This window comes from Aphelocoma coerulescens, chromosome 2 (genome assembly GCF_041296385.1).
Source record: "Aphelocoma coerulescens isolate FSJ_1873_10779 chromosome 2, UR_Acoe_1.0, whole genome shotgun sequence".
NCBI lineage: Eukaryota > Metazoa > Chordata > Aves > Passeriformes > Corvidae > Aphelocoma > Aphelocoma coerulescens.
In genome coordinates, this window is record NC_091015.1 from 88,275,617 (window position 1) to 88,290,435 (window position 14,819).

The window sequence follows — 14,819 nt, forward strand, 5'->3', positions numbered from 1 at the left end:
TGACAGGGGTTAGGTGGAAGCATATCACCCATCCGAGGGTCCCAACGACGTCTCGTTGCTCCCCTCCATCCGGTCTGCTGGTGGTGAGGGTCCTCCGTTGCCGCTGTGGCCACGCCGCTACATGCTGCCACACCACACGCCGCCACACGCTGAAGAGTGCAGAATTCCGTGGACTAATATACACTGTGGGCCAGGTGGGAACATCCATGTGCCTCCCTTGCAGGAGCCAGCTTGACACACTGTCCCTTGCAACACTGAGGGTGTGTTGCATCATCTCTGGTGCTCTGGTGCAGGGTCTGGGGGCCCCTTGGCGGGGGGCCCCTTTGATGGGCCATGTCACCCCCTTCTGCCGTGGATAAGCTTCCTCCCCCCTGGTGAGGACCCCTCAGCTGGGCTCCTCTGCACAGTGGAGGATGGGCAGTCACTGCACCTCTGACCACAGGCTTTTCCCAGATACCCAAAGCCTCTCCTCCCTCCACCCCCTTGGTGCAAGGGTCTCTGCAAGCCTGGCAGCTGATAGCTCTGGGGCTGTGGTCCTCATCCTGGAGGTGTTAAGCCTGTGCTCTGTGAATGTCCCCAGCCCTGAGTTGTTACTTTGTCTTATCTTCATCAGTGAGCAGTGTCAGGCCTCAGTCAGGGCCCCATTCAGGGTGTGGTAGTCTTCTCTGCAGCTTTTGTAATACAGTTTTAAAAGTCCTTTAAGAAAACGTTTAAGTCATAAAATATAATATTTCAGTCTCTGACACATGCCACATGCAATTCTAGTTAAATAGACAGCAATTAGTAGCAGCAACAAAGCACATATTAAATGGCTATGAACTGGCTACCTGGGAGGTAAGAAAAAGTTATCATCAAGACAGAATTGTCACGAAAGGAAGAAATTCCGACAAGGCTCTACAGGGATCAGTGTGAGACCAGCTCTATTCAACTTCTTTCTGTGTGGATTAAAATTAAACTCAAGAGTATCATTGGTAAAATTTTTGGATGACTATTTCTATAATAGATATCCCTTTGATTACAGCACTTGTATATTGCACATTAGAGTTTATTGTCTTCTTTCTGGAAAGTGTCATGGCAGCAAATTTTTAATTAAATTAATTTTATTGAGCTTTGCATTATGAAAACAGGGGGATGTGCTGTGATTACATTTGGTATCCATGCAATTGCCACATAAATTGGCATATTTTCCACACGGTTATTGAAGCTTTATTCAGATTCCTTAATTTAGGAAGCATCAGCATAAGACACTTTTTCATTTTGTAATTGCAGTCTGTCACTCACAGAGATTTTAGAGAAGGCTGTATTTACTAACAGTAATTTAAATGGATTTTTTTTTCTCCTAGGATATTCACTGTAGTACGGTTAATCTTCCTCTTCTTTTAATACAAAATGAATGCTATTCTAGCCTATATCTTTAAAACATTTACTATTCTCCTTTAAAAATATACTTATTTTTTCAGTAATTTTTATTTTCTAGCAGTTATCCTTATATGTTGGATTCATGTATTTCATTTCAATGCTAATTTTCTTTAAGGAAGGATATACTGTATTTCAGTACTATAACCATGACCAGAGAAGATAATTGACCACTAATTGTCAGTTCGATACTGCTATGACTTTCATCCATGGACTATCTAGGGACGTCCTCCCTGTAAAGGAACAAAATGATAGTTACATAAAGCAGATGTGATTCAAAGGCCTAGATTAAAAACATCCTTGTTATAGAAGTATTCAGAATGTGGAGTATGACCATAAGCTTTATATTGCAGATTTCTGTTTACAGTTATATTTTGAACTAAATCACAAATCCAAGTCAAAGTCTATTGAGAGTTATAAATTTGAACTTTATTTTGAGATTTTAAGGGAAAAAAAAGTATCTACTGACTTGTTCAGACAATCTGTCTTAAAATGGAAAAATTGTGTTTCTCTTTAAAAGTAGAATATTATTAGAATTTGAAATGTGTTTCAATATATACAATATGCTCAGAATATTAATTTACAATAAAATAAGCTAAATTCATACCCCAGAACAAGCAGTGATAAAAACAGAGCTTTTATTCCAAAAGAAAGAATAATATTAATGAAATTCCCACCAGTTCAAATCCCTCAGTAAATTGTAAACCCCCACATTTAGTTAGCTATTAAATAGATAATTTAAAATTGCATTTCAGTCATTATTGGCTATAAACATAGCAAGGCAGATATATAAGAAACTAGAATATGGGGCATCTAATGTGACCTATTGGCCCTTTATCAAATCTCTAGTGACCACACTCATGCTCCAACAACAGAATGGAAATTTTCCAATCAAAAAAATACTCATTTCCCCCTGACAAACTAATTTGCCATTAAAGTTTCTTGTTTTCTTTTTGTTTTCCCCACTAGATAGAAGACCTTTGAGCTCAAAATATTAAAATAGACCCTGTTTTGTGTGGGGAAATTCAGACCATGCAGGAGTAGGCTGTAAAATAAAGATGACTAAAATTCAGTGGTTACTGAATCTAAATGAGTTCTTATTTTGTGTAAATAATAAGGTAAATTCTTTCAAGTGTACCAGACTAATAGGTAAGTACACAGTTAGATATTTCAATAACAGCATAGCTATGCACCTGGCTATGGCAAACACTTTCTTAGTATTTGTCTGTACTTGAGTTAAAAAGTCTTTACAGTCTCAGTTACAGTAGATCCTTCTGTTGTAGCTTTTCTTTTATATCAGTTAAATGGTTCACAGAATGCTAAAAATGACAACATAACACATTGTCAGATGCTGCAGAGCATAGAAGTATCTTTAAGAAAACTTGGTAAAAAAAGGTATTGACTGCAATTCAGTAACAGGAATGAATTTAGAGAGCCTGAGTGGAGAGGGAAGTAAAACTCGCGAAAAATAAAGTTATTTTCAGGGCTTTCTCAAATCCAGAATTGTTGGGAAAAGGAAAGAAAAGGAGCTATCCACAATAGTAGATATATCAGTCTTTCATTTCAGTGTTTATTTTTTTCTCAGTTTTATCTGATGCTTTGAGGATAAATTCGGGACCATGATGAAGAAATTTCTTGATTGCAAAAAGTGAAGAACTGTCAGTACAGAGAAAGAAGCTTATGTGGTTATGGGCAAGAGCAAGAAGAGCGTAATCTAATTTAATAGCATTATGTAGTAAAATTACTTACAAGACATATTGTTTAGTTTTAGTTAGTCCTGTGAGTAGCAGGGGGTAGGACTTGATCCTTATTGCTCCTATTCACATTAAGATATTCTATGGATCTACAGTAATTCTGGTCTCATAAATTTGGAAATGTCATTGGAGGAAAATGTCCTGGGTTTATTAGTCAATGAAAGATGAATCATCAGTGCCATGTATTCTGTATAAAAATAAAATTATTGCAATTTTAAAAGGTGGCATTAAAGACTTAATTGGAAACTAAGTAGGTTTCTCATCATACATGGTCAAGAAAGATAAATTCAGATTGGAAACTGTGCTTTCCAAAACTGTAGAAACTGTCACACACAAAAAAAACCAAACCAAAACCAAACAAAACCAAACCAAACCAAACAAAAAACCAACAAAGCAAAGCAAAAACAAAACCAAAACAAAGAAAATACCAACCAACCAAACAAACAAACAAAAACCCCCCCAAACCCTATGAAAATTGTTGTGCTTTAGAGATGAATAAACTTAGTAAAGAAGTTAGAAGAAAATGTGTGTTTTGGGATTTCATGTGGGAAAAATGCATCTCTCATAATTTTAAGATGGAAATAGGTATGACTGTTTGTGAGGCCAGAGGTCCAAAGCTGTGTGTTCTCAGCTCTTTTCCAACAGATTTACCCTTCCATATGTTGTATTTGATTTTTGACACAGCAGTCAAACTTCTGTAAAAATTCTTTGCTTAATACCAGAAACAGGACGGGTTGTACCTGTAATGACATCTACATCGTGCTTTTCTGATTTTCTTATTTTCCTTTCCTACCAAAAATGAATAAGTACTGAAGGCATAGTTGAAAAGTACTTGGTTAACAGGGTCAGAGTGCTTCCTAACAAATATGAGGCAAAATCAGGGCTGTGTTTAAATTTAAAAAACCTGTGACAGCTTTCCTTTTCAGTATTTTTTGTAACTGTTTTAGTCAGGGAAATATCTTTCCTAAGATTAACTTCCTGTCTTCTTGTGGGATGTATAGGAACCCCTGTCAAGCATATCCAAGATACTCAGGGGCAATTCTTACTTTTAAAAGAACCTGCCAGAACATTTAATATTATCTTAGTGAAAAAGGTAGTTAAGTTCTCCTTACACCTTTTGGGATCATTAGTGAAACTTGAGATTATGCACTGTTTTAGTGCTATACTGCCATAACAGTTGGTGGAGCTGCTAGTGACAAGTGATGCCTTGATGGGGCTACCTGAAAACAGAGGCTAGACAAAATTAAGAGAATAAAAACAGTTACATTTATTGAAGGGCCTTCAACGTACACTTTGGGCAGTCAAAGCCTCAGGGCTACACCCAAAATGGACTCCTGGGTCACAGATTTTCATACTTTTATAAGTTTGGTCTATTTGCATATCGGGGGTTAATCCTCCAATTACAATTTCAGGTAATGAAGTCATTTACCCCCAGTTTGCTCCCCCTTAATACACTTTGTTTATGTATTTCGGGGCCTGGGACACCAAGGTGTCCTTGAAGTTCAGGCTTAGAGAGGATTTGTTTTGTCTGACCAGAATGGGAGAACAGTAGCTAACAGGCTATATGGAGTCTTAGAAGTATACACTAAAAAATTATGGAAAAGCTAAAACCCTAAGGCATCACAAGGACAGAGTGTTAGGGTCCTCACAGTAGTTACATACCTCATACTGATGATATGACTTCAGGATGTATAAATGTATATGCAACGCAGGAAAGAGAGAGAACTAAATCTTCCCTTACCTCCTGCCTTCAGCCCATCAAAGCCTTAAAACTAGTTTTCTTATTCTAAACTTTGCATACAAGGTTTTGAAATTAAGAACCTGACCAGTTTCATTGTGTCTGTTTTCAAAAAAGAGGAATCTGCTGTAAGTGGGAGGGATGAAATGATTAGTCATGACTAGTCATCCACAAATCCTTATTAACTAGAAGCATTGATTCAGTATCATGCCCCTTGAAGCAAATGAAGAGGAAAGTAATATTTCAGAGGAATTTCTGCTTGTTTCAATTACTTTAAAAATGCAAGTGTCTAGTACTAGTGAGGATAGTATAGAAGACATGTTTTACTATGTAACATTTGGTCTGTTACAAATTGAAATGGAACGTTCTTTTAAAAAAATCCCATGCTGCTTATATGCATATGCATAAGCATGATAAATTTGGTTTCAATGGAAAAACTAAAACAATTCATTTGAAAAGTCAAAGCAGGACATTCTCAATTCTAATAATTTCACATATTCCTATTTATCTGTAAAATGAATTTTCAGAATACTAGTACAAGATTTTTGAGCCATAATTATTTCAGTGAAAATGCATATTTAAATTATACCGATTCCTTTTATCTAAACGACTCTGTAAATTTCTGTTTCTAAATTTATATTCTGTGTAAGTTGTGGTTATTTTCAATATAACATGTTGCAATTTCTGAAAAAAGGTCTGTTTCAAACTGTATAATTTTAAGGAAAAAAGCACTGCTGAACTAAACCAGACTGGTATAGTCTTTTTAGCCAGTTTGTCCAAAATCTACACTTCTGATAGAAAGTAATTTACAGTGCAAAACTGTGTTCAAGTGATTCTAAAACTTCATGGATACTTAAAAAATATTCTTTGTGGATAAATTTCCTTATTTATGTGTGATTTACTTTCAGAAGAGAATAGAAACAGGGGTATTAGCTACATGAAAATTACCATTTCCTATTTAATAATGGCTAACTGGTTTTATTGAAGAAATGGAAAGAAAGTAATTTTGAAATACAAGAAAAATAATGCTCTGGAAACCACTTTTTACACCATCTGAAACTGGGAATCAAAAAGCTTGAGAATCATGCTGTACAGCCAGTTGTCCAGAGGAACAAGGCTCTACTTCTTAAGATTCTTTGCATTAGTAACTATTATATGATTAAAATTCACCCAGAAGCAACATCTGATCATGCTATGGTATATTTTCTTACTGGTTATAGCAATAACTCACTTTCAGAGTCCAACAGACGTTAAGCTAAAATTTTATCTCTTTAAAAATGTAATGTTAATAAATTTGCCATTTTTTATATTTTCTTTATTTATTTCTATGAAACTCACTACAGTCTATCAATGTCTTTTCTGTATTGATGTGCTCAAAACTGGAGCCAGCACTCCAGATTTGGTGAGCAGAGGGGAAGGATCCCCTCCCTCGACCTGCTGGCAATGAATTTCTTAATGCAACCTGGGAAGATGCTGGCCTTGTTTGCTGCATGGACACATCGTTGGCTCATGTACAACTTGAGGACCACACCAGATTCTTTTCTTTACAGCTCTTTCCCAGATAGTCTGTCCACAGCATGTACTGGTTTCCTGGCACTGCACTTGACATCTCTCTTTACTGAATTCCATGATTTTTCTGTCAGTCTGTGATCAAAGAAATTAGCAGGGCTGAATTTTACAGGTATCATCATAGGTGAAAAATGTCCCCTAACTGAAACTGTGCCCACAGAGTTGTCTGCCTCTACTTTTATTTTAATCTTTGCTTCTGCATGTATAGGTAAATAATGTGAAAAAACTTGATGATGATGGATAAAAATTAATAGAATTTTAGGATCATTCAATTTTGGTTTTCTCTCTCTAGTGTAGTAATAGCAATAAAAGGTTTATCTTTTACTTTAAAGACAGTTTTTAATTTGGTCAAACTTCTAAACATAAATCGATATGATTGACATGTACCAAACACAAAAATATCTTTTTTTTTTTTTTTAATTTGTCAAATAGGAAAATCTAGCTTTTGGGTTAGTTTTAAGAGATATTTGATATACTAATTAAGAAATTACCTTTTGTTAATAAACAATTTTTGTTTATTCAGTGGGCTAAGAGTTCCAATTCATTCGTTTTTCTGATAAGTAGCTATTTAAAGAGTTGTATGAGAAAACACTGTTATTTTGGCAATGTGCCTTTGGGTCAGGAATGTTATATAAAGTAGATTATTTATTTAATGATATAATAATTGATTTAATCAATATTGTTTTAATTTCTTCATATTATCAAGCAGGTTGATTGTCTAGCAGCATCTGGTGTTGTGTTTCATATACATATAGATATATATATCTATATATAGAGAGAGAGAGAGAGATATCGAGATATATATATATATCTATCTATATATATATCTATGACACAAATAACTGAAAACGACTTAGCTCCACCTTCCCTTAAAAGAAAGGTTATGCCCAGCCTTTGCTCTTGCTTGAACAGGTTAATCCTGATCTTTTGTTTATTTGTTTGTTTTCTTTCCTTCACAGGAGTCATCAGGACTGCCTTGCACAACATGGACAGGGAAGCCAGAGAGCATTATTCCGTTGTCATTCAAGCCAAAGATATGGCTGGGCAGGTCGGAGGGCTGTCAGGGTCAACAACTGTAAATATCACACTCACAGATGTCAACGACAATCCACCCAGGTTTCCTCAGAGTATGTACAATTTCAACATATAACTCATTTGAAAATCACGTTGATTTTCAGTGAAGTAAGAAGCGATCAGTGAAATCCAGTTGGCTGTCAAATTCAAGGGGAATAGGCAGCTTGAAAGCATTTGGATTCACCAATATTTTTTAATTTTCCAGTATTTTCAGATAAAGCACAGAGATGGCATAGCTAAAATACTGAAACCAGTAAAGTTTTCTTTCAGTTAACCACTGAATAATATCGAGGTGGATTACAAAGGTATACTGTTCTCTTATGTGGGTTATTCTCCAGTATTTGTTAAATGCATATTTCAATAACTGTGTGATTTTGATCCCATGACGGAATGATGATGTTCCTATGGTAGATAAAAGCAAAAGACAATGCATTAAAATATTTAATCCAACATGCCTTTGGCTGCTTCCATATGCATCTATCAAATATTTTCTTCTGTTTTTTTCTTTACACCCAACTAAACTTTTAAGATCAATTATTATACTCAGATGGACAAAATCTAAGATGTTTCTCACTATTGTTGAGCAATGGTGGAGTCTGAATTTATCACAGATAAATGAATTGTTGGTGTTGATTTCAAACAATATCATCACATGCTTATATGAAGAATAAATACCAGAATAGAATATCATAATGTGACCACTAGTAGGAGGTTAATTTCTATCCAGCTCATTGGGTGTCCATTGATCTGACACAGCAGCTGGGATCTTGTAGGAATTCTGAATTCAGTCGACAATTTATTTAAAAATCTTATGGAACGTAAATGTATTTTCTCTGCATATTGGCTCAAGGCCAACAAGAGTGTTGTAATCTGGTCTCAGACATTGCGTGAGTTGTTGTAGAACATAACGGACTGGTAGTTATAGGAACATCCACCAGGAAATGCACTAAGCTGTTTGAATGAGAAGATTTATAAACAATAGTAGAGATCACAAGGCTCCAGGGACAAACAAAGCTCCCTGGCAATACACGTTATATAAAATCTGGCCAAACAGTGAGTAGGCTTATTAAGAGTGTTGTAGAAATGAGTATTTGTTCTGTGCCTCATAAAGACATGAAAACATAAAGCTTTTGAAACACATCCTTAAATAAAATATAGTCGGTTTTATGTTCCACTAAATTTTCATTGCATTCATCATTCTATTTATAATACTTTTTAACTATTGGAAAGGCAAAAGGTAAGGCCTATCTTTAAATAAGAGCTAAATTAGAAAGAAAGCATGTCTTAAGTTTCCTGCAAACTCAATGGATGCAGGAATGGATCCCTACCTATCAGGTTTCAAAAATTGGCCTCTTTTATTTTGAATGGAAGGGTTTAGATACAAAAGTGACAGGCAGGAAGAAATGTATATTGGCATATGTATTTCTTTATTTGTGTTAATATTTTTTTGGAAATCAAAGAAATATAAAATATTCATGTTGTAATTTAAAAATTTTAAGGGATTATAGTAACATTGAAAATGACAAAACATATCACATTTAATGAAACTTTATTATTTAGGGCAAAATAAAATTGTATTTTAATATTTATTCTTTATATAAAAATATTATTTCTAAAACAAGTCTTGTAGAACGCAAACATTTGCTTTCTTTGCTTACAGAAGATTCCTATACCACAGCTATCACTGACATTGTTTCTTTACTCCTTCTCAAGAACTATATTTTAAACCCCTTGCAAAAGAGCAGTAGCTACATGTTAATAGAGAATGAAAATACAGTTGATTTTAAAAAGGCCGTTTTACCATCATGAACTATATACACGAGTCTTGCACTAAAAGAAATAACTTCTTTGTTTATTTTACTTCTGTTTCCTTTGTGTGCCATGATTTTCCATTAAATTTCTCTTCAATTTCCTTATTAGACGGAATGCTAAATGAGACTTACTGGGGCTTGTCACATTCAGAATTGAATTGAAGGGAAGTGCTAACCAAAACTGCCTATATCGAGTGTATAACCCTTGGGACAGGCTGAGCCTCAGCTAAACCACAGACTTTCTTTTGGTTAGTTTCCTTTTCTCCGTTACCATACTTGTGAGTTTTGAATCTGATTCTAAATGTATGAGTACCTTACTTGAGAACATGCTGGGGAGTACATCTGATGGATGCTGTTTTATTTGTTTTATTTATAAATATACTTTGTTGTATATATTTAAAAGATGGTACCTTTCTGGCTTTAGAAGATCAGTGTTCATTAGACATGCAAAATGCAGTAAGATGTGCAGGCTTTTTTCCCCTTAAAGAAACACTTTAAACCCCTATTTAAAGCAGATGTAATGGTGGTAAATATATCTGCTAAAAAAGGGTTTATTGTGTTATACTCTGTACTCATTATAAATAGAGCTGACTTTCTTTCAAAGAAATTCCTAAAAGAGCTACAGTTTTCCAAAATATAAAAAAACCTAGGAGGAATAATATGAAATAGGACTGCCTAATTTTATCAGTCTGATTTTTGGTATAGGAAACACAGCTGAAAAATTCTGATTGCAAAACAGTAGTATGTCTCAGAAGTAGGAAAGGGGTTGTGAATTCAGCAGGAGAATAGCCTGAAACCTCAAATACTTTTTGCTTTTCAATTACTTCAGTGCATCTTGTACAATACCTATTTCATTTTCTTCATCATCATAGATTTCCTTTCTTTAGAGAGACAAGTAATAAATGAACTACCTAGTTAATGTAAGCTGACAGTGCTCTGCATGGGAAGATTTTTGCATCCCTCAGTTCTTGTTAGTTTTACCACTGATGGACCCATTTTCTTGATGACTGAGGGCCCTAATTTCATAGTCATAAATTTATTTCATAATTTGATAGAAGATATTCTATCTTCTGATGACACTGTTATCAGCCTTGAGTTACATCAGAATGTTCTGTATACTTTTATTTCATTAATTCTCTCTGGTGTTGCTTAAGATGAATTCTCTGTGTTTCGCTTTGTTTGTTTAGTATGAAGAAATTCTGATAGCATCAAGATCATCACACTAGGCAGAGGTTTCCACTGACATGCATCAGTTCTAATGATTACATCATTAGAACATCAAGTTCTAATGATTACATTCTGGCTAGTGTGTAGAATATATGTAGTTGCTGTGTCTAGACTAATTTGTAATATTTGTTTGATACATCTAGCTGATCTACTCACCTTGTTCTTTAGGATAAAGCAGAACTTAAATAAAAGTCATGGCTTAAAACAATTTTTATAAAAACTTGGTTGTTGAGGCTTAGTAGTTTTCTGGCAGTAAGTAAATGTAATGTGAAATTATTTATATGCATAATTAGTTTGGCCTGTCTTTTTACAATATCCTTATATGAAAAGTACACAGCCACGTTTAAATAGGAATATTGCATGAAGATGCTCCTGTTAGTTCTGAAAAAGTGAACTCACATCCCAGAAGCAGACATTGACTCTGTTCAGTGCTAGTAAGGTGTCCACTGTCTGGCCTTGTTAATATAACTCATTAGCTAATTAAGTGCAAAAGTATCTGCTACCCATTTTCTTTTGAAATTCATACTCATTCATGTGGTCCTTTCTGAATCCCCAGTTCCATGTAGTACATCCAGTTCCCATGATTTCCATACATAACTGTCTGCACCCTATCACTCCCCACGGCCGTGTGCTGCAGACTGTCCTGTCCTACCTGGTGACTAGTCTAGAGCTATCTGCCTTCTCTTTTACCCCTTGGCTCCTCCCAAATGTGATGAGAAAAGCAAAATTTTCTCTGATTTTATTTTTTAGCAGTCCTTTCTCCTTTTTTCATCCAGTAATTGTGAAGAGGCTTGTAGAATCACAATGTGCTTTAGGTCTCTGTCCTTGTGTTAGACTTGCCTGACATTGGACAAGGATTAAAAGTTGCTGGAGACTGTTAAGTTGAAAGGATTGCAGAAGTTTTGTGTCCTCAGGAAACTCATATTTTAAATAAAACAAGATCAGGACATGAGAACTGGTTTCTCTTAAGATTGCTGACATCTGATAAACTGTACCTTTTTTAATTAGATTTTTTGCATATCTAGTATAATCTAGATCCTGTTCATTGTGCCACTTATGGGCTTGAGAAGTGGGATCAGATGAACTTAATGTAGTTTAAGAAGCCCAAGTGCAAGGTCTGCACCGAGGGCAGGGCAATCCCAGGCAGGAATACAGACAGAGAAGGCTCAAGAGAGACCTCATTGCAGCATTTCAGTACTTAAAAAGGACTTATAGAAAAGACCAAGGACAACTTTTTACATGGGCAGGTAATGATATCAGGAGGGGGAACATTTTAAACTGAAAGAGAATAGGTTTAGATTAGATATCAGGAGGAAATTCTTTACTGTTAAGGCTGGTGAGGTACTGGCACAGGTTGCCCAGAGCAGCTTTAGATGTCCTTTCAAGGCCAGGTTGGATGGGGGTCTGGGCACCCTAGTGTAGTGAAAGGTATCCCTGCTCATGCTAGGGGAGCTAAAACCAGGATTCTCTTTAAGGTGCCTTCCAACCCAAGCCATTCTGAGTCTATGATTCTACATGTTGATGAGTCTAGCAATGATCCAGTATCCAGGGAGTATTAGGAAGCATTTCATTCCAGAAATTATTCCACATTTAAAGGTTGCTTATTTTTCAAGATGTTTTTCATTATAATTAGACTAATATCTTTTTCAGATTTCTCACTTGTCACTTCCTATCTGTGTGACTATTACATTTTCACGTAAGAGTCGCACAACGTAATTCTAGTGCTAAAAAGTATTTTGCTTCTCACATATTCTTAAAGGTAGATATATGTTGAATTAACTGAGGTTTTAAAGTGTGTGCTCAGGTTTCAAAGTCAGTGATCAGGTTTTGAAGTGGATGACCAGTGAGTGACACTTCCTTTGTGAGTACAGCTGGTGTTCAGTATACTGATTTTCTGCCTTTACAGAGAATTATCACAAGGTCCCTGACCTTTTTTTTTTCCTTGGAAAGTGGCTAAAGTGTCACATCAGAAACTGAATGAGGGGCAGGTATAAAGTTTCTGTTTCTGTGAGTTTTCAGAAACTTCCTCCTGTGCAGGAGGAAGTTCAACAGAAATTATGCAGCCAGGAGCAAAGTAAGGAGGAAAAGCTGCTATTGTGTGCTTGTATTACCTGGTGAAGGTGTTAAACGTTAGAGAGGTATGTCAGAGCTTGATTCTCTAGAAGTATTTAGAATTACCTGCTTAGCAAGGCTACTGCACATGGACAGCAAGCTGTTTTAGAGAGTGGTAAAAGAGACAAACCTTGCTGATCTGAGTGATTTTCTAAAATTTCTTTTGTACTGTATCTTCGTAATGTGCTGGAATCAATCATTCATCTACGGGATGCCTTGGACATATGAGAAACACATTACTTGAGAGATTTATGTTCATTAAGTTCAAAAAGGAGTTAAAACATTAAATAAAAGTGTATGTACCTTTGGGTGTATGTTTCCATAGTCTGGAAAATGTTATCTAAAATGATTTGTTTGTCTTTTTCTTTTTTTTTTTTTTTGAGAGGAATGGTATGTTCTAATATTTGCACAATATTTGAAGTTAAAGCTACCAAATTGTTTCACTGAAATACGACATGAGTTATTTAATGGCATTTGATTACATAGGAAATCTCGTGATGTTCTGTTTCCTAAGCGGAATAAGTGTGATTTCCGTAATCAGTTTTTACTGTAAAATTTAATTAACTAAATATAGTACTTTTCAAGAGTATTAGATATCTTTTCTTAAAATTCTCCTTCAATGAGAATTCATGACAATGAAATTTGGTGATAGAATTATTTATGGAATTCAAGTCTTACAGGGAAGTTTAATGGGGGAAAAATATATTTATGTCAAAGTCTGATTAAATATTTGTAATAAATATGTGGTCTACATACTGAGTTTTAGCTCCAGATATGTGCATCAAATTTACTCATAACATGGAGTCTTATTTCACTTTCTTGAGTATTGTCCATAAGGATTTTTGTGTACCAGATCCATTATTAATTACGTATATCAAAATAACTTTGAAACACTCTAGACAGAAAAAAGCATGCAGGTTTTTTTGGTTGGTTTGTTTGTTTTTCTATGGGTTTTTGAATGAGACCATAATGGTTTTGGGAATGAGGCAATGTTGTTTGTTTTTTTTTTTCTGAGTGGAGAATTGGGAGCAGGACCACTCCATTTTGAGGCGTGTTCTTTGGAAAGCCTTAATCTTCATGTCCTTTATGAAGCTAAACCCCAATGTGATCACAATCCTAGCTGTGCTAGTGCCAGGGAAAAGCAAGCAAGCAAACAAACAACAAAACAAACACAGTGCAAATGGAGTTTAACCCTTTTACAGGTGTTGCTTTTGCTCTCTGCTTTACCTAAGCTGCCTGAGGTAGCCATGGTCCCCCTTTAAATGGCATAAAATATGGGGAACACAGCACAGCCTCTAGAGACTGCTACAGATCATGCCCAACAATTAAATTCCTCATTAGTGATTATTATGGAGTCCTTATGTTGCTTTTCCCATGCCATTTGCATAGAAAATATGTGTTTGGGGCTTCAATACCTGCAGGAAAGTACTCAGTCTGAAAATCCAGGAAAGCCAGTTTTCTTTATGTTTCTTCCTTTATCTATGAGTGGCATAAACATCACACTTTTTACAAGAAGCCAGAGCACTTTTGTTCTCCAAGGTCAAAAGTTCAGTATTCTGGGGTCAGAAAGTTTTCAAGAACTTATAGTTACTGTCTCTAAAGGCAAAGAGTCATGGAAAATAAACTCATCACTGATTAAAATTGTAATCGTACTCATAACTCCTGTTTCACACTGAGATGTAAAAAGCAGGGACATGATGTACAAGTCTTGTTTCAGCCAAAAGAGCCTATTGTATCAAAAAAAGAATGTTTGTAAACTGACCCAAGATTGTTATGTTCTTCACACTTTCAAGGCAAGCAAAATTTTGAAGGAGTTGAGTTTTGAAAGCTTTTTTATTGTCATATTTGCAAAAAAGAAGTAACTTCACATAATTCAAATATGTTTAGAAAGTGCAATAGCATTGGGGTTTTTGGCAGGGAAGAAGAATAAGCCAAACATACCTCTTAAAAATTTCTTAGTTGAGTTTTATGAAAGAGATGTTGGCATCAAAAAGAATATTCAAATCAAAAATAGTAGATATAAAATTGACTGAACTCCTGCAATCATAAAAGTTGCTGTATTCTTAATGATGATGGATTAAAATTGGATTGATTATATTAAAAATAAGCATAGTAAAG

General features: G+C 35.3%; 1 protein-coding gene across 1 annotated transcript in view; it reads left to right on the top strand.

The window, feature by feature from the left end:
• CDH18 (cadherin 18) overlaps positions 1-14,819 on the top strand; it is a 246,804-nt gene that overhangs the window by 177,995 nt on the left and 53,990 nt on the right. Inside the window, exon 6 of the mRNA XM_069005894.1 lies at positions 7,437-7,604. Within this exon, the coding sequence (XP_068861995.1) occupies positions 7,437-7,604 (168 nt within the window). The remainder of the gene's footprint in view (positions 1-7,436; positions 7,605-14,819) is intronic.